This window comes from Salmo salar, chromosome 11, assembly GCF_965601325.2.
Source record: "Salmo salar chromosome 11, fSalSal1, whole genome shotgun sequence".
NCBI lineage: Eukaryota > Metazoa > Chordata > Actinopteri > Salmoniformes > Salmonidae > Salmo > Salmo salar.
The window spans coordinates 81945633-81972516 of record NC_138301.1 but is presented as its reverse complement, the minus strand read 5'-3'; the positions used below and the strand labels follow the sequence as shown (position 1 = coordinate 81972516).

The 26884-nt window shown below is 41.6% G+C and overlaps 1 protein-coding gene across 5 annotated transcripts in view; it reads right to left on the bottom strand.

Moving 5' to 3' along the window:
- The window catches only part of LOC106562955 (epidermal growth factor-like protein 7), a 51894-nt gene that overhangs the window by 8410 nt on the left and 16600 nt on the right, over window positions 1-26884 (bottom strand). Inside the window, exons 1-3 of one of the 5 annotated variants that reach the window (XM_014128086.3) lie at window positions 19873-20102; window positions 9718-9977; window positions 8702-8827 (exon numbers count right to left, since the gene is read on the bottom strand). In XM_014128086.3, the coding sequence (XP_013983561.3) occupies window positions 8702-8827; window positions 9718-9797 (206 nt within the window). In that variant the 5' untranslated portion in view covers window positions 9798-9977; window positions 19873-20102. The other 4 variants (XM_082958094.1, XM_082958091.1, XM_082958093.1 and 1 more) reach the window with 4 other exon arrangements.

Here is a 26884-nt window from a genome sequence, read left to right as displayed (position 1 = left end):
CAGGAAAGGGCCTTCCCCAAACTGTTGCCACAAAATTGTAAACACAGAATTGTCTAGAATGTCATTGTACGCTGTAGCGTTAAGATTTCCCTTCACTGGAACTTAGAGGCCTAGCCCGAACCATGAAAAACAGCCCCAGATCATTATTCCTCCTCTACCAAACTTTCCAATTGGCACTATGCATTTGGGCAGGTAGCGTTCTTATGGCATCCGCCAAACACAGATTTGTCCATCGCACTACCAGATGATGAAGCATGATTCATCACTCCAGAGAACGCGTTTCCACTGCTCCAATGAGCTTTACACCACTCCAGCCGATGCTTGGCATTGCGCATGGTGATCTTAGGCTTGTGTGCAGCTGCTCGGCCATGGAAGCCCATTTCATGAAGCTCCCAACTAAGAGTTTGTGTGCTGACGTTGCTTCCAGAGGCAGTTTGGAACTCGGTAGCAAGTGTTGAAACCGAGGACAGACTATTTTTTACACGCTACGCATTTCAGCTCTCGGCGGTCCCATTCTGTGAGCTAGTGAGGCCTACCACTTCGTGGCTGAGCCGTTGTTGCTCCTAGACGTTTCCAGTTCACAATAACAGCACTTACAGTTGACTGGGGCAGTTCTAGCAGGGCATAAATTTGACAAACGGACTTGTTGGAAAGGTGGCATCCTATGACGGTGCCACGTTGAATGTCACTGAGCTCTTGTTTAAGGCCATTCTACTGCCAATGTTTGTCTATGGAGATTGCATGGCGGTGTGCTCGATTTAATACACCTGAAATCGCCGAATCCACTAAATTGAAGGGGTGTCCACATACTTTTGTATGTGTAGATGAGATAATGGGAATTCACTGTAATATTAGGCTAGACCATGGACCCCTGGTTACCAAGTGCTGGAGGGGGGGGGGGGGAGAGAAAGAAGGGGTAACACCAAGCCAGTTCCGGTTCAGCTGTTTCACTGAAATCTGCTGAAATGTTTCCTGGCATTGTCCTCAGTGTGCGGGCACAGACATCAGAGGGAGAGAGGGAAGGAGGGGGAAAGAGGGAGGAAAGGAGAACAATTGCCTCACAAAAGATGACTCAAACACATTAATTCATAACAGCCTCATGGTGGGAAGGAAAGTTTATAATTATAGTTGTTGGCTATGAGAGGTCTGCTGCATTGCCCACCCACATCATGTGTAGTGCTTACTATAGAATGTTGTAGTATACTGTACACCATAGTACACCATAGTGTTTTTGCTGACTTTAGTCCGCAAAAACACTACAGTGAATACTACAGTAAAGTAAAACTCTACAGTGAATACTTCATTAAAGTCAGCAAAAACACTACAGTGAATACTTTAGTATTTATATCATAGTATAGTATTTTTTAATGTGGGAACATTACTGTGCAGGAAGAGAGAAAGAGAGAGAGAGAACAAGGGAATGGGAGAGTGAGAAAGAAAGAGAGAGAAATGTAGGAGGGAAAGAATGAAAGAAAGAGTGCGTAAGTACGGAGGGAGAGGTTGTCCAAGATAAACACAGCAGTGGGCTCTGTGGGCTGGCTGGTCATTTCACGTAGTTATACAAAGTGCTTGATATTTGAATTCCACCAAAATATGTGAGGTGACCCACTTCTGTGTATGAGTATGATATAAGAGAGTGATCACACATGAAAAAATACTATAGTGTACTATGGTATAAATACTATAGTATTCATTGTAGTGTATTTGAGGACTTTACTGCATTATTCACTGTAGTATTTTCGTGGACATTACTGTAGTATACTGTAGTATTTACAGTTTAGTATAGTATAAATACTGTAGTTAAAAATACATACGAAAAAGTATATAGAAGTATATACTATAGTAATTATATAATATAGTAATGTTTGCGGACTGTAGTATTTACTAGTGTTTTTGTGAATATTTTTTGCGGACATTACTGTAGTATTTACTGTAGCGTTTTTCCGGTCTGTAGTAGGGTTGCAAAGGGTCGGAAACTTTCCGGTAAATTTATGGAAGATTTCCGTAAATTTTCCATGGGAAGTTAAGCCCGGGAATTTTGGGAATTTTGCTGGCATATTTTGGTTAAACTATCCCCAATTCAATGGAATTGCAACCCGCTGCATGCACAGTGCATTCCTCCATCACATGTGCACTGCACTCTTCCATCCATGTACAGCTGATTCTCAAGATCTTGCACACTAACGAGATGGTATTGAGCCCACACTACTACACTGTTTGAGCTAAGGACTACATACTTTCTGGTAAGTTTGGATTACAATACTGGGCGGGGTGAATGTATTTTATATGACATACATGATTTTTTGTTAACTAGTAAATAGTAGCCTACAGCAAAGTGTGTTTAAATAATTTCTAACTTGTTAACAATTTCTTCTAGTTAGTTTTTGCAACCATGTGGGTTTTAGCTTTCTTGAGCCTGCTAACTGAGGAGTGTTAATTCACCTGTTTCCATACATGTTTCATTTTAAAACATTTATCTTACAAAGGAGTTGTTTAAATCTAACTGCTTAACCATTTATCTGTACGTGGAAATGTATATATATATTTTTTTACTCATTTCTTTCCTAATCTTTACAGGAAAATGCCACGGGCACTATCTGATTTGATTTGGATCTCTTTTGGACTAATCTTCTAAGAGTCCTTAAACATTAAAATACAATTTATAATACGAACACATTTTCACATATAACACACTATTACAAACATACATAATATACTTACATAATGAAGCAATAAATACTCAATCTAAAAAATATTGATTCTTCATCTACTACAGTCCCACAACATTTCTATGTATTATATTTAAATCGTTTTAAAATAATGTTTACATTTATATATTGAAAGGTTTCTGGTTTGCTCAGTTAATTTATTCAATTTCTTTATTGCTCTAAATTTAAATGTTCTTTTGCCTATTTCTCTTTTCTGTCTGGATAACGCATAGATGGTGGACAATCTATTCCTAGTATTTACGGAATTCTGTCTCTTACCAACTGAATACCATTGTGAATAGAAATTGCCAGTTTTAAATGATGTATATTATGAAATAAAATAAGCATGTTTTTTTTTCAATTATCTTGTCGATTGATGACCAACCAAGAACATTGCGTATGACTGCAACAGAAGAACCACATCTCCACCTTAAAACAATTCTTGCTGCTTTGTTCTGTGCAATCTGCAGCCTCCTAACTTCACTTGATGATGCATTTCTCCAGACCACAGAACAGTAGTTCACCTGACTCTCAATTAATGCTTGTGTTATTTGCTGAAGAATTTTTCCTGGTAAATATTTAGCTATCCTTCTGATTATGCATGCTGTTTTATTTTATTTTTTTACATAGATTAGTTATTTGCTGCACTCCCAATAGTTTGGTTTCTGCCATTTCTTCAATTAGTACTCCTCCCATACTTAATTGTATCCCATGCTGTTTTGGCCTTTTCCTAGTGGAACAGACCAACATAACTTTGGTTTTCTTGCTGTTTAAAACAAGTTTGCTTTGGCAAACCCACTCCCTGATATTCTCCAAATCTCCTTGTAAAGCTTGCTGTACCTGTTAAACCGATTGTCTTGCTGCATAAATTGCAGTATCATCTGCAAATATAGTAGCTTGAGTTTCAGCTAAGGCATAGGGAAGGTCGTTGGTATATATTAAATAAAGAAGTGGCCCAAGGCAGCTGCCCTGCGGTATTCCACAGTTTAACACGAGGGGAAGAAAATGAACCATTGATATAGGTGGACTGTTTCCTGTCAGTTAGATATGACTGTACCCAATTCAATGCTACCTCCTTAAAACCATAATGCATTCATTTTGTCAAAATTATTTCATGATCCACTAAATCAAATGCTGCACTGAAATCTAAAAATAGTACACCCACAAACTTGCCATTATCCATAGCATTGAGCCACTGGTCAGTCATGTCAACCAATGCAGTGGTAGTGGAATGGTTTTTGCAATAAGCATGCTGATTGGCCGTAATCAGATCCTTCATTTCCATGTACTCCCATATTTGTCTACTCACAATACCCTCCAATATCTTACTGAGTGTAGGGAGTAGACTGATTGGTCGACTATTGGCAGGAGTAATGGGTTCTGATGTCTCCACATCTGATGTGTGGAGACATTTCACTGCAGCTAATGTAAAAGGAAAAGCTGTGTACATTTGCAAATACTGTGCCAAATCATATGTGAAGTATGCAACAAAGATGCAGAACCATCTGACCAAGTGCATAAAGTTCCCTCAGCGTTCACCATAAGCAACCTCTGACAAAAGTCCCTCCACTTCTATTCGAGGTGAAAATGATGAATCAGACACCTTTTCGATAGCAACAGCTCATGGTCCTCCTGGAATCAGAAGTTTTTTTTGACAGAATGGAGGAACGTAGTCATAGAAATGCTGATGAATGTCTTGCTCGAGCTGTGTATGCAACTGGTTCACCTCTGATGCTCACAGGCAATGTATATTGGAAGAGATTTCTGAATGTTCTTCGCCCAGCATACACCCCTCCAACCAGACATGCTTTATCTACTCATTTGCTGGATGCAAAGTTCAACAGAGTTCAAGGTAAGGTCAAGCAAATCATAGAGAAAGCAGACTGTATTGCAATCATCTCTGATGGGTGGTTGAAATGTTCGTGGGCAAGGAATAATTAACTACATCATCTCCACCCCTCAACGACTATTCTACAAGAACACAGACACAAGGGACAACAGACACACAGATGAGCTGAAGGCAGTCATCAATGACCTTGGACCACAGAAGGTATTTGCACTGGTGACATACAATGCTGCGAACATGAAGGCTGCTAGGTCTAAAGTGGAGGAGTCCTACCCTCACATCACACCCATTGGCTGTGCTGCTCATGCATTGAATCTACTCCTCAAGGACATCATGGCACTAAGAACAATGGATACATTCTACAAGAAAGCCAAGGAAATGGTTAGGTATGTGAAGGGTCATCAAGTTATAGCAGCAATCTACCTCACCAAGCAAAGTGAGAAGAAAAATAGCACAACATTGAAGCTGCCACGCAACACCCATTGGGGTGGTGTTGGCATCATGTTTGACAGTCTCCAGGAGGGGAAGGAGTCTCTCCAAGAAATGGCCATATCACAGTCTGCCGATATGGACAGCGCCATCAAGAGGATCCTCCTGGATGATGTATTTTGGGAGAGAGTGGTAAGCAGCCTGAAACTCCTGAAACCTTTAGCAGTAGCCATTGCACGGATTGAGGGAGACAATGCCATCCTGTCTGATGTCCATACTCTGCTTAAAGATGTAAGAGAAGAAATCCGTACTGCCCTGCCCACTTCACTGTTGGTCCAAGCAGAGGAAACTGCCGTTCTGAAATACATCAAAAAGCGTGAAGACTTCTGCCTGAAGCCCATACACACCATAGCGTACATGTTGGACCCCAAGTATGCTGGCAAAAGCATCCTGTCTGGTGCAGAGATCAACAAGGCCTATGGTGTCATCACTACCGTTTCTCGCCACCTTGGCCTGGATGAGGGCATGGTTCTTGGCAGTCTGGCAGAGTACACTTCCAAGCAAGGGCTTTGGGATGGAGAGGCAATATGGCAGTCGTGCCAACATATTTTATCAGCCACCTGGTGGAAAGGACTTTGTGGATCTGAGGCTCTTTCCCCGGTTGCCTCCATCATCCTCCAAATCCCACCAACATCAGCTGCTCAGAGCGCAACTGGTCCTTGTTTGTGAACACACACACCAAAGCACGCAACAGGCTGACCAATACAAGGGTTGAAAAATCGGTGATCATCTGGGCAAATTTTGGGCTTTTCGAGCCTGACAACGAGCCATCCTCAACAAGGTTGGAAAGTGACAGTGAAGATGAGGCCTCAGTCTGATGTTCAAGAGGTGGACATTGAGTAGGTCCAGGGAGAAGACATGGAAGCCTGAGAGGAAGACAACCAAAGCTTTAATTTCTAGACTATAATTTTACAGATGTATGTTGAAAACGTTTTTGGGAAATGCAATAGATCATTGGGGATCATTCAATATTCCCTTTCTTTTGTTGTTGAGTGAAATCATCCCATGTGAAGAGTCAACTCATTTATAATGTTCAATTCATAAATAGTTTTAAAAAAAAATTATATTGGAAGGATTTAATCATTTGCAATTATGTCTACTTATGATAAGGTAAAAGGTTTATGTTTCTATCTCCATATGATATGGTAAATATATCCATTGCAAAAAACATCTACATTTAAATGGTATTAATATTAATTTGCATATATTTCCACTAATTCCCATATATTCCTGTTAATTCCCATATATTCCCATTAATTCTCACAGAAAGTTTCCACCTCTGAATATTCCCCAAAATGTGCAACCCTAGTCTGTAGTATCTGTAGTATCTATGGTATACTACATTATACTACACAATTATATAGTAAGTACTACACATGATCGATGGATAATACAGTGTGTAGTATAGTATTCTACAGTATACTACAGTTAACTGTAGTATTATATAGTAGACTGTAGTATTTGTTCATGCGGGGAGAGAGAGAGCGAGAGAGAACAAGAGAGTGGGGAGAAAGAAAGAGCGTAATAGAGACAGGGGGGTAGAGAGAGAGAGAGACAAAATCAGAGAATGAGAGAGGACAGTGCCTTGTCTTCTGCTGGATGGGTAAGGCTCCTCTACTCTGCTCATCAACTCTCAGTCAAACACATTAGGAGCCCTTTACCTTCTTTAGAGTGTAGCCCAACTAACAAATAAACATTGAATAACATTTTATAAACTGTAGCATCTGTCTCAGAGATGAATGTGTTGCATGAGGTTGGCTGAGGCAAGACTGTATAGACCCAATGCTAAATATGGTACAGCTGGGAGCAGACCAGAAGTTTGGCTCTTGCTCGTGCAGTTAATAGGTTATGTATTGGCAGTTTGGTAGTTTGGGCAGAGTTGAATGGGAAGTGATATGGACCTTGTGGTGGAATTAGCATGGTATTATGATAAGATTAGGTATTGGTATTTTGGTATTTTATTAGGATCCCCATTAGCTGTTGCAAAAGCAGCAGCTTCTCTTCCTGGGGTCCACACAAAACATGAAACATGACATAATACAGAACATTAATAGACAAGAACAGCTCAAGGACTACATACATTTTTTTAAAGGCACACGTAGCCTACTTATCAATACATACACACAAACTATCTAGGTCAAATATGGGAGAAAGCGTTGTGCCGTGAGGTGTTGCTTTATCTGTTTTTGAAACAAAGTTTGGTGTTTATTCGAGCAATATGAGATGGAACGGAGTTCCATGCAATATCTGCTCTATATAATACTGTACACTTTCTTGAATTTGTTCTGGATTTGGGGACTGTGAAAAAAAAACCTGGTGGCATGTCTGGTGTGGTAAGTCTGTGTGTCAGAGCTGTGTGTAAACTGACTTTGCAAACTATTTGGGATTTTCAACACATTAATGTTTCTTATAAAAATAAGTGATGCAGCCAGCCTCTCCTCAACTCTTAGCCAAGAGAGACTGGCATGCATATTATTTATATCAGCCCTCTCATTACAATGAAGAGCAAGACGTGACGCTCTGTTCTGGTCCAGCTGCAGCTTAACTAGGTCTTTCCTTGCAGCTCTCAACCACACAGCTGGACAGTAATAAAGATAAGACAAGACTAGAGCCTGCAGAACTTGCTTCTTGGAGTGTGGTGTCAAAAAAGCAGAGTATTTCTTTATTATGGACAGACCTCTCCCCATCTTTACAACCATTGAATCTGTATGTTTTGACCATGACAGTTTACAATCTAAGGTAACACCAAGTAATTTAGTCTCCTCAACTTATTCAACAGCCACACCATTAATTACCAGATTTAGCTGAGGTCTAGAACTTAGGGAATGATTTGTACCAAATACAATGCTCTTAGTTTTAGAGATGTTCAGGACCAGTTTATTACTGGCCACCCATTCCAAAACAAACTATAACTCTTTGTTAAGGGTTTCAGTGACTTCATTAGCTGTGGTTGGTGATGTGTATATGGTTGAATCATCAGCATGAATGGACACACATGCTTTCTTTAACGCCAGCGGCAGGTCATTGGTAAAAATAGAAAATAGAGGGCGTAGAGAGCTGCCCTGCGGTACACCACACTTGACATGTTTCACATTAGAGAAGCTTCCATTAAAGAAAACCCTTTGAGTTATATTCGATAGATAGCTCTGAATCCACAATATAGCAGAGATTGAAAAGCCATAACGCAAACGTTTTTTCAACAACAGGTTATAGTCAATAATATCAAAGGCTGCACTAAAATCTAACAGTACAGCTCCCACAATCTTCTTATTATCAATTTATTTCAACCAACCATCAGTCATTTGTGTCAGTGCAGTATGTGTTGAGTGCCCTTCTCTATGAGCAAGCTTAAAGTCTGTTGTTCATTTGTTTATAGAGAAATAGCATTGTATTTGGTCAAACACCATTTTTCCAACCGTTTGCTAAGAGCTGGCTGCAAGCTTATAGGTCTGCTGTTAGAACCAGTAAAGGCAGCTTTACCACTCTTGGGTAACAGAATTACTTTGGCTTCCCTCCAGGCCCGAGGACAAAGACTTTCCTCTAGGCTCAGATTAAAGATATGACAGATAGGAGTGGCTATAGAGTCAGCTACCATGTTTGCAGTGACAGCGATAGTAACAGTGATCGTGATCATGACAGTCATGGCTATGTCTCTTACTTGTAGGTGCTGCAGAAGCGGTGACCCTGACACAGGGTGATGTAGGGTTTGTGAACGGGCTGGACGAACGACTCTGTCGTCGTGACTACACTGCTGTGACGGACATCTCTGCCACACACCCTCCTCCTTAAACCGCACACACACGTAGGAACACATAGGTGAGACCACACACACAGGTATAACCACACACACTGGAGAGGTATTCTTTGGGACATATGAGGACTGTCTCTGTTGTTAAATCAGTCTGTCACTGTATTAGTGTAACAGCTAGCTCCACACCAAGTCATGAAATTCATCATAATCATAATTATTTTACATCAAATTAACCATTTATATAATGTTGGTAGTTAAATTACTGACAGGAATCTTCATGGTTTAAATGTGAAATTACACCACTTACACTATTACCTCTGAAGCATTCACCTATAGATTGTGCTGCATCAGGGGACAGTTTAATTAAGACTGGGTTTCAATCTTACTATATGCTATCTGAACCAGTCTATGTGGTCTCCTAACCAGTCTGGAAACTAAACAGTCCATCAAGCATTTTAACTCTCAATTGATGGCGTGACCTTGAGGTCTCTATGTGTCAGTGGAGGTTAGCTGACATGTAATTGATGCTGATTGGCCGATGTAATCGCCACTGAAGGTGTCAGAGTTGAGAGTCACCTCTGACCTTTCACCGCCCTTTGACCTCTCGTGAGGGCTTTATTTTGTTTTGGTCTCTATAAAAATCCACTGAGATCTCAAAAATAGAACCTGCATCTCGTCAGAGTTGACCTAAGTCTAATAATCTAAGAACTGTTATCTGGCCAATCAGTACACATTTACTCAGGGTAAGAATGTCAGGAGAAGCAAATAACATTTAAAAATAAATATCTCCCAATTAAGTAAGTAGTTAGTCTGTAACTGAAGCTAGCCACCCATGTAGCCGAGCCGTCCCAAGGACCAAAGCTGACCGACCAATGAGTGACAGCCAATAACAAGCATAGGAAGTGGAATGAGGGAGCAGTTACCCGTGATGACCGTGGAACTGTGGAGTGGCCGTGACATGGAGGAGGAAGAGAGAGGAAGAGAGGAGGAGTGTTTGGTACATGTCTCCCTCTTTTTTCCCACGTTCCCTCACTCTTTTCCTCACTCTCTCTCTCTGTCAGTCTGATGGGAGAAGAAGGGAGGATGAGGGGGAGGAGGAGGGGAGAATGGCTGTGGCAGGGCTTCCTATCTCTCTGATCTTACGGGTCCTTGTGTTGATCTCCAGGAGGATGATGGCAGCTACCTGTAGCGACAGAGAGAGAGAGAGAGACAAACACAGAGGTTAGGTGTTAGAAAGAGAAGAGTAACTTCCGTTCACTTTTTTTCATGCATTTCCACTTGATGTTTCCACTCCACTTGTGATGCACAGAAGACTAGTTTGAATCCCAGTTGGTCATAGTAACATTTTGCACATTTGAAAGAAACCATGTTAGAAATACATTCAGAGACACGACTAGCTTACTTCTCCACTCTCATATCTCATGTGGAAGACTTCAGTGTTACCCCCACAGACATACGCAAACACACCTTTACGGAAAAACCACATGATTTCACATGTGGGAAAATCACAATATTTCATGTGAAATGAGCACAAGTGTTCCAAAACCACGTTTTCACGTGATCACGTTTTCACGTGTAGTTCCATGTAACCACGTTTCTTGACACGTCACATTATCACATTAACTTCGCATAAGATCACGTGATCGCATGAAAACGTGTTTTTGGAACACTCCGCATGTGATCACATGTGAAATTCATGGTAATCCATCTCCTAAAAACACACCCAATATCAGTTCCCACACCATTCCAGCAAGCATACTGTATCTCTATAGCAGCATATGGGCCACTTGAGATAGACTCACTCTGACCAATGAACGCTGTCATGCTGTTAGCTGTGTCGTGTCAGCGAGAGCACTAAAGTCACCCTCCTCCTCCTCCCCTCTCACTCCTCCACATCTCAAGAGCTTTACCCCGAGCTACCCTGAGTTAGAAAGCATTAAAGACCATTAGATGAAGTGCTGCAGCCAAAGGTCCGGATAGAGGACATTAAACAGTCTCAAAGTCCAGATTTCAACCCTCCTCTACACAGCTTAGTCATAAACAATTAGCTTTAAAGGGCAGGTAGGGTTGAGAACGTTGCAAAGTTACAGACTTACTGCTTGACTTTGCACCTCAAATAAAGTTCTGGAGTGATAGTGTAACATGGACAGAAGTGGACAATTTAATACTTTACGTTAAAACAGCTGATACACATACTGTTATAATACTATGCAAAGTTTGAATCTGCAGTGAAGAGTATGACTCTGTTACTACATTATAACGTTGTAATGGAATGGGGTTGGACAAACACACACACAAACGCACACGCAGAGAAAGAAAGAGAGAGAGAAAGAAAGAGAGAGGTAAAGTCAGAGACTCAGAGGAACAGTAAGACTCCACTGTATTATAAAAAATGTGGCAGTGATTAACATACCAGCACTGAAATTCATTTCACTTGACTTCAAATGACTCGTTCAACATTCACTACATTCACACAGGTCACATTTTCACTGTATTCATAACATGTAGCTATGTATTTTCTCTCCCGTTTGTTACGTGACTCTAGTCTCCCTACCACAGCTATTTGTATGAACGACAGAGCCCCTCATCTTGAAAAGCTTAACGTAATCAACCCAGTTATTGACGTATAACGACCCCCCGAGCTTTGGTTAAAATAGATTTGAGTGTGCTTCCTTGGTGGTTGCTTTTAAACATGGCGTAAAAGTCAAGGAGTTCAGACGATAGGTAGCAGTAGGGGGTACAGTAACCAGATTTAGCACTTTGGTTGCTATACCCCCTCTACTCAGAACACAGTTCACGACTGACTGTAAAGATGCTATGAGCCATGTTTGTGCTTTATGCACTGCGTCTGAGCTAGATTGTTTGTCGGATGCTCAAGGCGGTAGGTTGTGTGTGTGTGTGTGTGTGTGTGTGTGTGTAAACATTGACCTTTCTCTCTGCTGGGTTAATGTTAACGTTCCCTGCTAACCCCCATTATGTAGACTGGCGCTGGACCCCTACGGTCGCAGAATGATGACCTGTCATTAGAGGACCGTTTATCCGTCACGCCACACCACAGCCAGGGCCACAGGGAGAGAGGTGGCATCATGGGTGCATTAACCCCCCCCCCCATTACCCAGTACATTTTTATAGCTCTGTTATATTGTCTATTGACCCACACCCTCACCAAGGCAACATGCACACACATACAAACATAAGCACGAACCAACCCACACACGCACACACACACATACATCCTGTGTGAGGCGGGGTGAACTCACACTGAGTCGTCTCTCAGAACATAAAGTGAAGATAGGTCTCCCTCCAGCTCTGGCCCATACTCTCTTCCTTGCTCCCTTACTCCGTTAGATGTACGGCGAGCTATAGCAGGAGTTTGGTTAACCTTCAGAAGAGAAGGTGGTACTCTGACTCTGAAAGTTGATTTAGCCTCTAAGAGAGTAGTACGATGGCACTACAGTTAACCTGGAATTGATCCTATAGGCAGGGGCCTTGGGTTTTGTTCTAGCCTATAGCATTATACAAATGTTACCCTGAAGGGTTGCTCTTAGCCTTGGGCTTGGGCTAGCAGCTAGCCTGACACGTAACAATGAGTTAGCCTGTGTCCCAAATATTCCCTATACAGTGCACCGTGCACCACTTTTTACGACAAACCTATGAGCCCTGGGCAAAAGTAGTGCACTATATAGGAAACAGGGTGCCATTTGGGATGCAGGGTTAGGCTGGAAGTGCCGCAAAGCCCTGGCTGACAGTGTGCATGTCTCTCTGATCCTCTACTGGCTCCACGCCCAGAGAGCCGACAGGCAAACCTCACTCAGCCTGTGTTCATTCACAAATCGCCACAGCTATGGCAGAGTATCAAATCAAATCAAATCGTATTGGTCACATACACATGATTAGCAGATGTTATTGCGGTTGTAGCGAAATGCTCGTGTTTGTAGCTCCAACAGTGCAGTAAGACCTAACAATTCACAACAAACACACAATAAACACAAACCTAAAAGTAAAAGAATGGAATTAAGGAATACATAAATATTAGGATGAGCAATGGCGGAGTGGCAGAGACTAAAATGCAGTAGAATAGAATACAGTATATACATATGAGATGAGTAAAGCAAAAATATGTAAACATTATTAAAGTGACTAGTGTCCCATTATTAAAGTGGCCATTGATTTAAAGTCTACAGTTGAAGTCGGAAGTTTACATACACCTTAGCCAAATACATTTAAACTCAGTTTTTCACAATTCCTGATATTTAATCCTAGTAAAAATTCCATGTCTTAGATCAGTTAGGATCACCACTTTATTTTAAGAATGTGAAATGTCAGAATATTAGTAGAGAGAATGATTTATTTCAGCTTTTATTTCTTTCATCACATTCCCAGTGGGTCAGAAGTTTACATACACTCAATTAGTATTTGGTAGCATTGCCTTTAAATTGTTTAACTTGGGTCAAACATTTCAGGTAGCCTTCCACAAGCTTCCCACAATAAGTTGGATGAATTTTGGCCCATTCCTCTTGACAGAGCTGGTGTAACTAAGTCAGGTTTGTAGGCCTCCTTGCTCGCACACACTTTTTCAGTTCTGCCCACAGATTTTCTATAGGATTGAGGTCAGGGCTTTGTGATGGCCACTCCAATACCTTGACTTTGTTTTCCTTAAGCCATTTTGCCACAACTTTGGAAGTATGCTTGGGGTCATTGTCCATTTGGAAGACCCATCTGTGACCAAGCTTTAACTTCCTGACTAATGTCTTGAGATGTTGCTTCAAAATATCCATATAATTTTCCTGCCTCATGATGCTATTTATTTTGTGAAGTGCACCTGTCCCTCCTGCAGCAATGCACCCCCACAACATGATGCTGCCACCCCATGCTTCACGGGTGGGATGGTGTTCCTCGGCTTGCAAACCTCCCCATTTTTCCTCCAAACATAATGAAGGGAGGAGCAAAATGGAGTCGTGATCAGATTTGCGAAAAAGAGAGGGCTGGGGAGGGCCTTGTAGGCATTTCGAAAAGCTGAGTAGCAGTGGTCTACCTGTCCCAGACCTGCTGTTTTCAACTCTCTAGAGACAGCAGGAGCGGTAGAGATACTCTCAATGATCGGCTATGAAAAGCCAACTGACATTTACTCTTGAGGTGCTGACTTGTTGCACCCTCGACAACTACTGTGATTATTATTATTTGACCATGCTGGTCATTTATGAACATTTGAACATCTTGGCCATGTTCTGTTATAATCTCCACCCGGCACAGCCAGAAGAGGACTGGCCACCCACCACTCATAGCCTGGTTCCTCTCTAGGTTTCTTCCTAGGTTTTGGCCTTTTTCCTAGCCACCGTGCTTCTACACCTGCATTACTTGCTGTTTGGGGTTTTAGGCTGGGTTTCTGTACAGCACATTGAGATATCAGCTGATGTAAGAAGGGCTATATAAATACATTTGATTTGATTTGGTCTAATGTTTTCTCAGAGCGAGTGCTACAGCCAATGTGTTGGTAGAACTTCGGTAGTGTTTTCCTCATATTTGCTTTGTTAGAATCCCCAGCTACAATATATGTGTTTTCCAGTTTGCATAAAGTCCAGTGTTGATCTTTGCAGGCCGACGTGGTATCGGCTTGAGGGGGAATATACACGGCTGTGACTATAACCGAAGATAATTATCTTGGGAGGTAATACAGTTGGAATTTGATTGTGTGGAATTCTAGGTCGGGTGAACAAAAGGACTTGAGTTTCTGTTTGTTATCACAATCATACCATGAGTAGTTAACCATGAAACATACACCCCCTCCTTTCTTCTTCCCTGAGAGTTAATTATTCCTGTCCAGCTAGCTGGATGGTCAAAGACAGTATATCCCGAGAGAGCCATGTTTCCGTGAAACAGAGTATGTTACAATCCCTGTTTCGCCAATAACTCCAGTCTGCTCTGCAGGGGGGCACTTTGGGAGACAGGGGCTTGTGTGTGTGTGTGTGTGTGTGTGTGTGTGTGTGGTGTGTGTGTGTGTGTGTGTGTGTGTGTGTGTGTGTGTGTGTGTGTGTGTGTGTGTGTGTGCATGCATGTGTTTGTGTCCCTTATCTTTGTGTGTGTGTGTCCCTTATCTTTAGAGTAGATCAATGAAATTCTGAAGTATCAAAGAAGACCTTAGGGTGTGCAGCTATCACAGCTTTGCCTTGTTGCTGGCAGGCCGTAACGCTGATGATTAGGTTGTAGGTAATGTAAGGCTTTGAGACTGGTTACTGCTTCCAATAGTCTGATTCTCACTCCCTAAAGGGAATACAGTACAGGACATATACAGTAACAACCTCTCTGGGTGAGATACAGTACCAGTCAAAAGTTTGGATACACCTACTCATTCAAGGGTTTTTCATTATTTTTTACTATTTTCTACATTGTAGAATAATAGTGAAGACATCAAAACTATGAAATAACACATATGGAATCATGTAGTAACCAAAAAAGTGTTAAACAAATCAAAATATATTTTATATTTGAGATTATTCAAAGTAGCCACCCTTTGCCTTGATGACAGCTTTGCACACTCTCAACATTCTCTCAACCAGCTTCATGAGGTAGTCACCTGGAATGCATTTCAATTAACAGGTGTGCCTTGTTAAAAGGTAATTTGTGGAATTTCTTTCCTTCTTAATGCGTTTGAGCCAATCAGTTGTGTTGTGACAAGGTAGGGTTGGTATACAGAAGATAGTTAAGTTGTGGAAGAGAGAATGCCAAGAGTGTACAAAGCTGTCATCAAGGCAAAAGGTGGCTACTTTTAAGAATCTCAAATATAAAATATATTTTGATTTGTTTAACACTTCTTTGGTTACAACATGATTCCATATGTGTTATTTCATAGTTTTGATGTCTTCACTATTATTCTACAATGTAGAACATTTTAAAAAATAAAGACAAATGAGTAGGTGTGAGTAGGTGTGTCCAAAGTTGACTGATACTGTATATCTGTGTATATCTTTGCTGACTTTAAATTGGTAGAATGGGTGTCACACCGGTTGAAGAAATAGTTGTTTGCTTGGAAGCCAAAGAGGGATTTTGGGGATTAATTAATTGAATCCACAACTCTGGCTCTTCCATACAATACTTTTTACAAACATAATCCTCTCTAGAAATATACTGAGCCAAGCAGCTAATGCCTGGGTTCACTCTACCTGTACAACAGACTCAACATGACACTCCACTCCACAGGTGATAAAGAACTACATGGGAAAGTCATCCAGGCAATGAAGCCCCATTAAAAAAACACTTTCCCTTTCCACCATACATAGCCCAATATCTCAGTGCCCCCTTCCATCTCTCTCGTCCTGGGTGTGTCCCAGCCCCAGGTGACCCCACCCAGCTAGAGAGGGTGCAATGAGGTCTATGCTGACAGACAGACAGATGATGATAGTGTTTGAGAGTGGAGTGCAGAGAAGACCTGGAGGCTGTGTCTGTCTGTCTGTCTATCTGTCTAAGTGTGTGTCTGAAAAGGGGTGAGGCTCTATGGAGCCCTGTGTAGAGGGGAGGATATCTCTCTAATGGCTACAGACCAGACAGTAGGATCAGCTTACACAATGTGCCTGTCGGGCCAAAGGAGGGACTATGGAGGTGGGGTGGGTGGGAAGACAGACTACCACCACTGTGTCTGAGGGTCTCTCCTCAGAGTGGAGAGAGGGGATGGTAGTGGAAGGGTGGGGAGGACAAGGGCAGCACAAAAAAATGTACTGCCGTTTCCAGGTACTGTGAAAAAAGTGCGTGAGTTGTAGGTTGAAGAGCACATACCTCTACCTTCCTGAATGGATTATTTCAGAGGTTGATGTCATTAACCCTGGGGATGTGTGTGTGAGTGCATGAGGTGGGGATTTAAAACTGGCAGAATCCTACAGCAATTCAAAGCCCTTGACTCTTGACTGATAAAGTCTGTATCTCCCTGCCCTGACTGAATGGAGCCCTAAAATACACATGTAGGTTGAATCTCAGTTCACACAAAGCACCATCTAACCAAAACTATACCTAGCCGAGAACACACTACTCTGAGTTAAATCAGACATGGCCAAACCGAACAAAATAGCTATACCTGGACTGATGAATGGGATAATCAAGTGCCCTGAGCTCAGTTAAATATTGATCTAGCTGAGAAATTAAAATAGTGTTATTGCTGCAAATGAGATCGGTAGTCAAATTCAAGACCAGCTATGCCAACACAGTAAATGGATAGAGCATGCGCCCTCATTGCCCTGGTATAGTCAATGCATCATGATAATAAAGCAGTTGGCACAAGTGGCACATTTCTTACAGTGGCCAAAAGACGGCAGTGTTTTACAATACTTTAATCATTAGATCACACACCGCAAACTTGCCTCAGCCAGAGATTCTTTCTTTCTTTCTTTCTTTCTTTCTTTCTTTCTTTCTTTCTTTCTCTTCTTTCTTTCTTTCCGTTCGTGGGCACAGACGCACACACACACACAGAGCGAGAGAGAGAATGACATCCTATCCTCTTCTCAATACAACAATAAGCTAAAGTTATCGATATTGATTAATAGTCACAGTGCAACTAAATTATTACCCTAAAAAATCTGTAGCATGCAGCATATCAAAACGAAATTGAGGTGAGTGCATGCATACTGGTTTTGAATGTGCGTAATGGACTGAAAATAAATAAAAACGTGCAACTCACAAGCAAGTTCTCTGAATACTTATTCCACTGAGCTTTTTTGTAAAATGTTGTCTAATCCAATCACAAAACTCACAACTGTTCCATGTGCAGCCTAGTAGCAACGCACTGTTCCCTTTACCAAAATGTGAAATTTCCAGCAAAACAGAAAACCCTTTCGGTATAAGACGAAATCCTCAACAGAAAGTTATGGTGCCTTTTATATTCCACTCGCTTGAGTAGTAAGCATCCCATATGAGTCGTCTTGTGTTAATAGCCTAGTAGTAATATCTCACTCAGTCAGCTCACATGCAGGTTAGGTCTCTATGAGTAGCCTAACGTTAAAGCGCGTATTAGGGGTAGGTAGCCTATCCAAAACAGCACCTCCTTTAGCTCGAACCAGCTGGGTGTCCCACGACGGGTTGAGGGGGGCACCTTTCGTGACGTCAGCATACGGAGATCTCAATATCAAATCATTTCTGGGTAACAATTAAGTACCGTACTGTGATTTCAGTTTTTTTTTTAATTGAAATTAAATTGCTGCTTAGCAAAGGGCAATTTCTCAAGCAAGAATTGTGCTAGGACTGTCTGGGAGTTGTCTGAGTGGGGAGGTGAAAATTGGGTGTTATTGGCAGAGAGGGTTGGAACTCCCTTTTTTACTGGTCTATTAACCGCAAAGTAATGTCACCACGGAAGGCCAAAACTCAAACCACCAAAACAGGCTGAAATTTCAGGCAGTCGTTTCAAACAGATTTTACACCAAAAGGGCATTATAATCATTTTCACAATTTCACAGTATTATTCCAACCTCATAGTGTGGAAATATATATATAAAACCGATGACAATCACGTTTTTGACTACAACAGGCATTTAACAAAAGCATTTATATATTTTGCAATCAGCTGATAATCAATAATATGACAAATATAATTTTCATGCATGCCAAGAAAGTAGCCTAGCCTAATATGGTTAGTGTGAATGGATAGTTTAGAATTCTATCATAGTTGGCTGTGGCTTGATCTGAATGGATTCCATTGCTATGGGAGTCAGGGCCGGTTCCAGTCATAAGCGGTTTTAGGCATAAAACTCAGTCGGGGGCTCAATTTACTGGTGAGAGTAAGAATAGTAGAATACACCAGGTGCAATTTGGAAATTTGGTTGCGCACCAGCAGTTTTTCCACTTGTTATGTCAGTCACTGACAGTCACTCAATTAGCCATGCCAGTTAAACATTTCTAGATTGGTAGTTCAAGTGAAATGTCCCACTGGGAACTAGGAGCTTCCTATAATTTATAGCATGTGAACGCAGCATTAGTCTAGCTAGCCAGCTATCTAAACTTGTAGTAATAATGGCTGAATACCAAGGGCCCTGACTTCCAGGGGGCCCACATTGATTTTGTTTGTCATTCTCACTCAGACATCATATCAACGTGGCATAAGTCATTACAAAATGTGTAGAATTGCAGGGAATTAGCTTTAAAACTGCATCAAGTTATCTCCACCCCATGGAAAAATGTGTAGAATTGCAGGAAATTAGCTGTTAAACTGCTAAAATTTTCTCTCTTCCCCATGGCAAAATGAGTAGAATTGCATGAAATTTGAAGTGAAAGAGAGCGCAGGACATTGTAAAATTGCAACGTTTTCTCTTCGCCCCATGGCAAGATTTGTGGAATTGCAGAAAACTTGCTCTAAAGCTGCAATAGGTTACTTTTTGGCGACCCTACCAAATTCACATAGAAATGTGAGTTATAGACCTGTCATTCTCATTGAAAGCAAGTCTAAGAAGCAGTAAATCTGTTCTATGTGCACTATTTCTATGTTTCCCTTTCTTAAGTTTCGTTTTTGCATCTTTTACTTTATATGTTTTACACCAGCTTCAAACAGCTGAAAATACAATATTTTAGAGGGTACAATGACTCTCTACACTATAAATTGCCTGTTTTGCCACAAAAACGGAAATTAGGCAAACTATTAGAATTTTAGCAACCAGGAAATGTCAGAGCGATTTCTGCATATTGCACCTTTAAAACTGTAACATTTTCTTTACACCCCATGGCAAAATGTGTAGAATTGCAGAAATGTTTTTACTCCACCATCATGGGGGGGGGGGGGGGGGGGGGGGGCGCTAATGAAATGTTTTGCAGTGAGGTGTGGGGCACCCCAACCAACTCTCGCTGAGGGCCCCCAAAAGGCTAGAGCCGGCCCTGATGGGAGTTACGTGGCATCTTTGAACCAGGGTAAGGTTAGGTTATGTATGTCTAATATCAGGCTACATCCAAATAGGCCTGAATGTCATATTACTGCTGGCAGTAAGGATGGCTCAATTAAACCATTCAATCACACAAGTTTAAATATGTATATATTTTTTCTTCAAAAGTAAATTAAATTATCATAAATTCTGCTTTTTTAGATCAATGAAAAAATAAACTCTCCTTACCCCCTCAGTATGAGGTCATGTGGTTGTGAGTCTCTGCGTGCGCGATGAATGGAGGCTGCCATAGGAACCAACCCCGACCACTTGGCAGGCAGTTTAGAATAATCTTCCATCGTTACACAATTTATTTTAAACTCGTACCCACGGTTTTTTATTAGAACAAAACCTCAACGGTTAATTTCTAGATGTTCCCCGTGAACCGACTGACGAAAAGTGGAATGCCTTTGGGCGTTTTTCAGTTGCTTTTTATGCAGAGCTTCCTGTGGAACGCAGGAATTGGATGGACAATCCCAAACCGGAATTCCTGTGAGTGTTTCGCGCTGATAAAACCCTTCTACTGCACAAACACTCTCCATCCTGCTCAAACTGCTATGTGAATCACCTTTTTTAGAATTCTCTGCCTACGGACAGTTTTGAGGCGACAAGAAAAAGCGTCCAATGAAGTGATTTCAATTTACAGCTTCAACTTTTGTTTAATAATTAAGAAACCATTGCAAATATATTACATTGTTTCAATTACTGCATTTCAGTTTACTTCCTGAATTGGCTCCCTGGACTGTAGCCATCAGATTTTAACCCACAAGATGTTTTATTACATTACAACAAAGGTATAGCAACATTACTACTGAAAATACAGACAATTCGTGTTCAGAGTTGCAGAGAACATGGAATGACAACCAATGAATAGTCCCAGTGCAACCATAATCCATCAAAATTTGTTTATCGTTAAAATGTACATTTTAGGCCCTCTTATGCAGCAGGAGACCTTTTGCTCCAAGTCGAATCAAAGCAAAAGCATTGAGGGTGTCATTTTAGGACATTTTTATTGTGCTTTTATTTGGATTTGGATTGGTCTTTATAAGTTGTGATTGTAGTATTCTCAACACCTCCAAAACATACTGTACAGTCACTCTCAAAACCTCCGAAACATATCGTCACATCAGCACAGCGATACATAAAATAGAGGACAGTATAACACAGAAATATGGAAACAACGACACACAAAAAATAAACATTGAATTATAGTGAGTGAAAACAATTGCGTTCATCCTGGCAAGAGCTGAGTACTGTATTCACTGATATTCTTATTAGGTGTTAGGAGCACATGAGGACTCTCCATTGCTTTCTATTTTGTATTGCCTTAAACGTGTCATAATGTAGTCTATGAATCCTATTTTAGATTTCGTGGTGAATTTGCTGATTTTCATCATGTTTGACTTTGACTCCCAACTGGGTGGATGAGGACGTGTGAGAGAGTTATGGGATCTGAGATGTGTTTTTCAGATAAATGTGTGCCTGAGAGGGAGAGGAAACACGGTATTTAATGTTCATTTGATGTGGTCCAGAACTTTTTGGAGGTAAATGGGAAGTGTGTGTCATTAGCATGTTAAAGATGGAGCACTCTCATCTATTTCCTTTGAAGATGAGATTATGATTAGTCAGTTTGACATCCAGTCTTCATTTGTCATGCTAAGTGTACAAAATGACAGACGCACGCATGCACACACGCTGCACATAAATACTCTGAACAATTACTCATAATGTGTACTCACAACATGTGGCTAAAGCTATTGAGAGTGGCTGCAATGAACCAGAAAAGAAAGAGAGTGTGTGTTTCATCTGTCACCGTGTCATACACACTGACTGGGTATAAACTCAGTAGAGACCATAGGCTAGTTACTGGCTGCTAAGACTGTAAAAACCCATGAATTTGAATTACTCAGTCTTTATCTATGCTGAATAGATTATTTGTACCTTTTTTTTTTACATCAAAGGTACATTTAAAATTTGTTCAGAGGTTAACATTTGGTTCACATTTTCTCTGGTAATAATTTTATATTGGTTTACAGATATGTTACAAAACCACCAGAGTAATAGAATAACATATTAGTTAAATGAAAAGACCAAACTTGCTAGGGTTAGCCATGTTTTTATTCCTGAGGTAAGTTTAAAGGCCCAGTGAATTGGGGGTTTAGCCTAGCGATGTGACCCTTTACTGAGATAACAGAGAAGCCTACGTGCTGTAGCACCATGGCTGGGGGTCGCAGGTGACCACACACACCAACACACACTCAGGTCATTCTGTCAAGGGTGAGCGGCAGGAAAGGTTAAAGGAACGTGAGACGCAAAAGGTACAAGTGTGTGAGTGTGTGTCTGTTTCTCTCAGACAGGAATTATTTTCTTTCTTTGAAATCAAGGCAAGCAAAGTTTTGTAGTCTGGCATATTGCAGATTTGGCCCAGGAAAAGATGCCGATTGCTGAGACCAAAAAAAAACCTGAAGCAAAGCAGCACTTCCTGCCAGAGAGGAAGCAGGAAATGGCTGTGGAAGTGAGATTCTGGAGTCGGGTCCCTTGAAACAATTAAAATCTCACTTGTTCAGGAAGCGGACCTGCGTCAAAATGGAACCTGACAGATTTGGCTAAAGGGTTGAAGCACTGACCCTGGAGAGGGTATGAGAGAAGGGTCGCTGTGCCCATGCTATGGTCTGAAGAATGCCATGAAACATGAACTAACTTTCGTGATGAGCCCTGAGAGGTGCGAGTATAGGAGAGAGGATAGGGTGAGAGATAGTTATAGATAAAGTATCATAAGAGAGAGGGAAAGCAAGGTGATAGGTGGTAGAGATGGAAAGAATGGGAATGCTGAGAGAGAGAGAGAGAGAGAGAGAGAGGGGGGGGGTGGAGGTAGGGTAGAGGAGAGCATACCATACAGTAAATATTATTGTGGCTGACAAACAAATAGGTCTGGAGCGTTCCCACCGCGTACCGCCTCTTGTTCATTGTCTGTCTACACAAAAGCATAGGAGTGTGTTTATGTAGAAAGCATTGATTGTGCAAGTGTGTGTGTACGTTGTACGGGCGGGCTGTCGTGTGTGTGTCGCCAGCATGTGTGTGTTTACTCAGATGGAATGTATTTCTCTCTGGCTACTGATATAGTGAACGCCTCCCTCCCTGTCACTAAGTATTGATGGCATCACAAGTGTGTTTACAGATCTTGTGCCTGCAGGCTGTCTTTGTGCCTGCAGGCTCTTCGATCCACCACTGATATGCTTATCTTTAAAACCATGAATCTTTAAACGGAGCATTGATTAAAAATAAAATCTCTCTCTCTCTTCCATCGCTCTCTGTCTCTCTTTCTTTCTTTCTCCCTCACTCTCCATTTCTTCCTTATCTTATACTGAACAAAAACATAAACGAGCTGAAATAAAAGATCCCAGAAATGTTCCATATGCACAAAAAGCTTATTTTATTTTATTTCCACTCAAGGACATTCAGAAACTTGTCCTGAAGCCACTTCTGCGTTGTCTTGGCTGTGTGCTTAGGGTCGTTGTCCTGTTGGAAGGTGAACCTTCGCTCTGGAGCAGGTTTTCATCAAGGATCTCTCTGTACTTTGCTCCGTTAATCTTTCCCTTTATCCTGACTAGTCTCCCAGTCCCTGCTGCTGAAAAATATCCCCACCGCATGATGCTGCCACCACCATGCTTCACCACCGTAGGGATGGGGCCAGGTTTTCTCCAGACGTGGCACTTGGTATTCAGGCCAAAGAGTTAAATGTTGGTTTAGGTGCCTTTTGGCAAATTGCAAGTGGGAAGTCATGTGTCTTGTAATTATAGCATTTACATACACTACCGTTCAAAAGTTTGGGGTCACTTAGAAATGTCCTTGTTTTTTAAAGAAAAACACATTTTTTTGTCCATTAAAATAACATCAAATTGATCATAAATACAGTGTAAAGCAATAAAACTGGCCTTCTTTAGACTAGTTGAGTATCTGGAGCATCAGCATCTGTGGGTTTGATTACAGGCTCAAAATGGACAGAAACAAAGACCTTTCTTCTGAACCTCGTTAGTCTATTCTTGTTTGTAGAAATGAAGGCTATTCCATGTGAGAAATTGCCAAGAAACTTGAAGATCTCGTACAACGCTGTGTACTACTCCCTTCACAGAACAACGCAAACTGGCTCTAACCAGAATAGAAAGAGGAGTGGGAGGCCCCGGTGCACAGCTGAGCAAGAGGACAAGTACATTAGAGTGTCTAGTTAAAGAAACAGATGACTCACAAGTCCTCAACTGGCAGCTTCATTAAATATTACCCGCAAAACACCAGTCTCAACGTCAACAATGCAGATGCGACTCCGGGATGCTGGCCTTCTAGGCAGAGTTGCAAAGAAAAAGCCATATCTCAGACTGGCCAATAAAAAGAAAAGATTAAGATGGGCAAAAGAACACAGACACTGGACAGAGGAAGATTGGAAAAAAGTGTTATGGACAGACGAATCTAAGTTTGAGGTGTTCGGATCACAAAGAAGAACATTTGTGAGATGCAGAAAAAATGAAAAGATGCTGGAGGAGTGCTTGACGCCATCTGTCAAGCATGGTGGAGGCAATGTGAAGGTCTGGGGGTGCTTTGGTGGTGGTAAAGCGGGAGATTTGTACAGGGTAAAAGGGATCTTGAAGAAGGAAGGCTATCACTCCATTTTGCAACGCCATGCCATACCCTGTGGACGGCGCTTAATTGGAGCCAATTTTCTCCTACAACAGGAACATGACCCAAAGCACAACTCCAAACTAACTATGCAATAACTATTTAGGGAAGAAGCAGTTAGCTGGTATTCTGTCCATAATGGAGTGGCCAGCACAGTCACTGGATCTCAACCCCTTTGAGCTGTTGTGGGAGCAGATTGACCGTATGGTACGTAATAAGTGCCCATCAAGCCAATCCAATTTGTGGGAGGTTCTTCAGGAAGCATCAGGTGAAATCTCTTCAGATTACCTCAACAAATTGACAAATTGATAAATAGAATGCCAAAGGTCTGCAAGGCTGTAGTTGCTGCAAATGGAGGATTCTTTCACGAAAACAAAGTTTGAAGGACACAATTATTATTTTAATTAAAAATCCTTATTTATAACCTTGTCAACGTCTTGACTAGATTTCCTATTCATTTTGCAACTCATTTCATGTGTATTTTCAATAGTGTACATAGGGCAATGGGGTTTCATAATGTATGTACAGTACATTACATGGCCAAAAGTATGTGAACACCCCTTCAAATGAGTAGATTTGGCTATTTCAGCCAGACCTGTTACTGACAGGTTTATAAAATCGAGCACACAGTCATGCAATCTCCACAGACAAACATTGGCAGTAGAATGGCCTTACTGAAGAGCTCAGTGATTTTCAACGTGGCACCGTCATAGGATGCCAAATCTCTGGAAGCAACGTCAGCACAATAACTGTTTGTGTGGAGCTTCAAGAAATGGGTTTCCATGGCCGAGGAGCCACACATAAGCCTAAGATCACCATGCGCAATGCCAAGCATCGGCTGGTGGTGTAAAGCTTGCCGCCATTGGACTCTGGAGCATTGGAAACGCGTTCTGTGGAGTGAAGAATCACGCTAAATCATCTGGCAGTCCGACAGATGAATCTGTGTTTGGCGGGTGCCAGGAGAACGCTACCTGCCCCAATGCATAGTGCCAATTGAAAAGTTTGGTGGTGGAGGATTAATGGTCTGGGGCTGTTTTTCAAGGTTCGGGCTAGGCCCCTTAGTTCCAGTTAAGGGAAATCTTAACGCTACAGCATACAATGACATTGTAGATGATTCTGTGCTTCCAACTTTGTGGCAACAGTTTGGGGAAGGCCATTTCCTGTTTCAACATGACAATGCCCCCGTGCACAAAGCGAGGTTCATAGAGAAATGGTTTGTCGAGATCGGTGTGGAAGAACTTGACTGGCCTACGCAGAGCCCTGACCTCAACCCCATCGAACACCTTTGGGATGAATTGGAACGCTGACTGCGAGCCAGGCCTAATGGCCCAACATCAGTGCCCAACCTCACTAATGCTCTTGTGGCTGAATGGATGCAAGTCACCGCAGCAATGTTCCAACATTTAGTGGAAAGCCTTCCCAGAGTGGAGGCTGTTATAGCAGCAAAGGGGTGTCATGTAGTGTATGTCTGTCTGTCTACATGCTTGACACTAGAATGATGAGGCTAGACTGGATGCTGTGGAGATTTGTACTGTAAGGCTTACGAGCATGTGTGGAGGAGACAGATATGTGCAAAGTTGCAAACGCACACCTATTATCCCTATTCAATCATGCATACACACATTGTTATAAAACCACACATCCTTCACACTAATTCTTGCATACACACACGTCATGACAATGTGTGTTGCTTAGATAAGACAGAAGAGAGGATGAGTAAGAAGAAAGGAAGATAGGAGGAAGAGTCTCTCTGGGAACCTCATATAGCCCCACCTTCACACAGACACACACACACACACACACACACACACACACACACACACACACACACACAAACACACACTTAAACCCCCTCTCCCTGTGCTCCGTACATCTCTCCACCACTACCACAGTGATGACATGTTTTCCATTCAGTCAAGCCAAACAGGACGTCCTGCATCCAAGGCCTTAAACCCCTCAACAAAAAAAAAATGCTGGGTTAAAAACAACCCAATTTGGGTAAATATTAGACAGAGCAAACATTGGGTTGTTTTGACCTAGCCAGTTGGGTCAGAAACATCCCATTGTTTTCTTTAAGATTGGTTGTTGATGCTGGGTTATTGAGCTATGATCCACCGGGTCAGATCAAAAGACTGGAGGTGTGGCTTACTATTTTTTTATTTCACCTTTATTTAACCAGGTAGACTAGTTGAGAACAAGTCCTCATTTGCAACTGCGACCTGGCCAAGATAAAGCAAAGCAGTTCGACACATACAACAACACAGAGTTACACATGGAATAAACAAAACATACAGTCAATAATACAGTAGAAAAACCTATATACAGCATGTGCAAATGAGGTAGGATAAGAGAGGTAAGGCAATAAATAGACCATGATGGCGAAGTAATTACAATATAGCAATTAAACACTGGAATGGTAGAATGTGCAGAAGATGAATGTGCAAGTAGAGATACTGGGGTGCAAAGGAGCAAGATAAATACATAAATACAGTATGGGGATGAGGTAGACTGGATGGGCTATTTACAGATG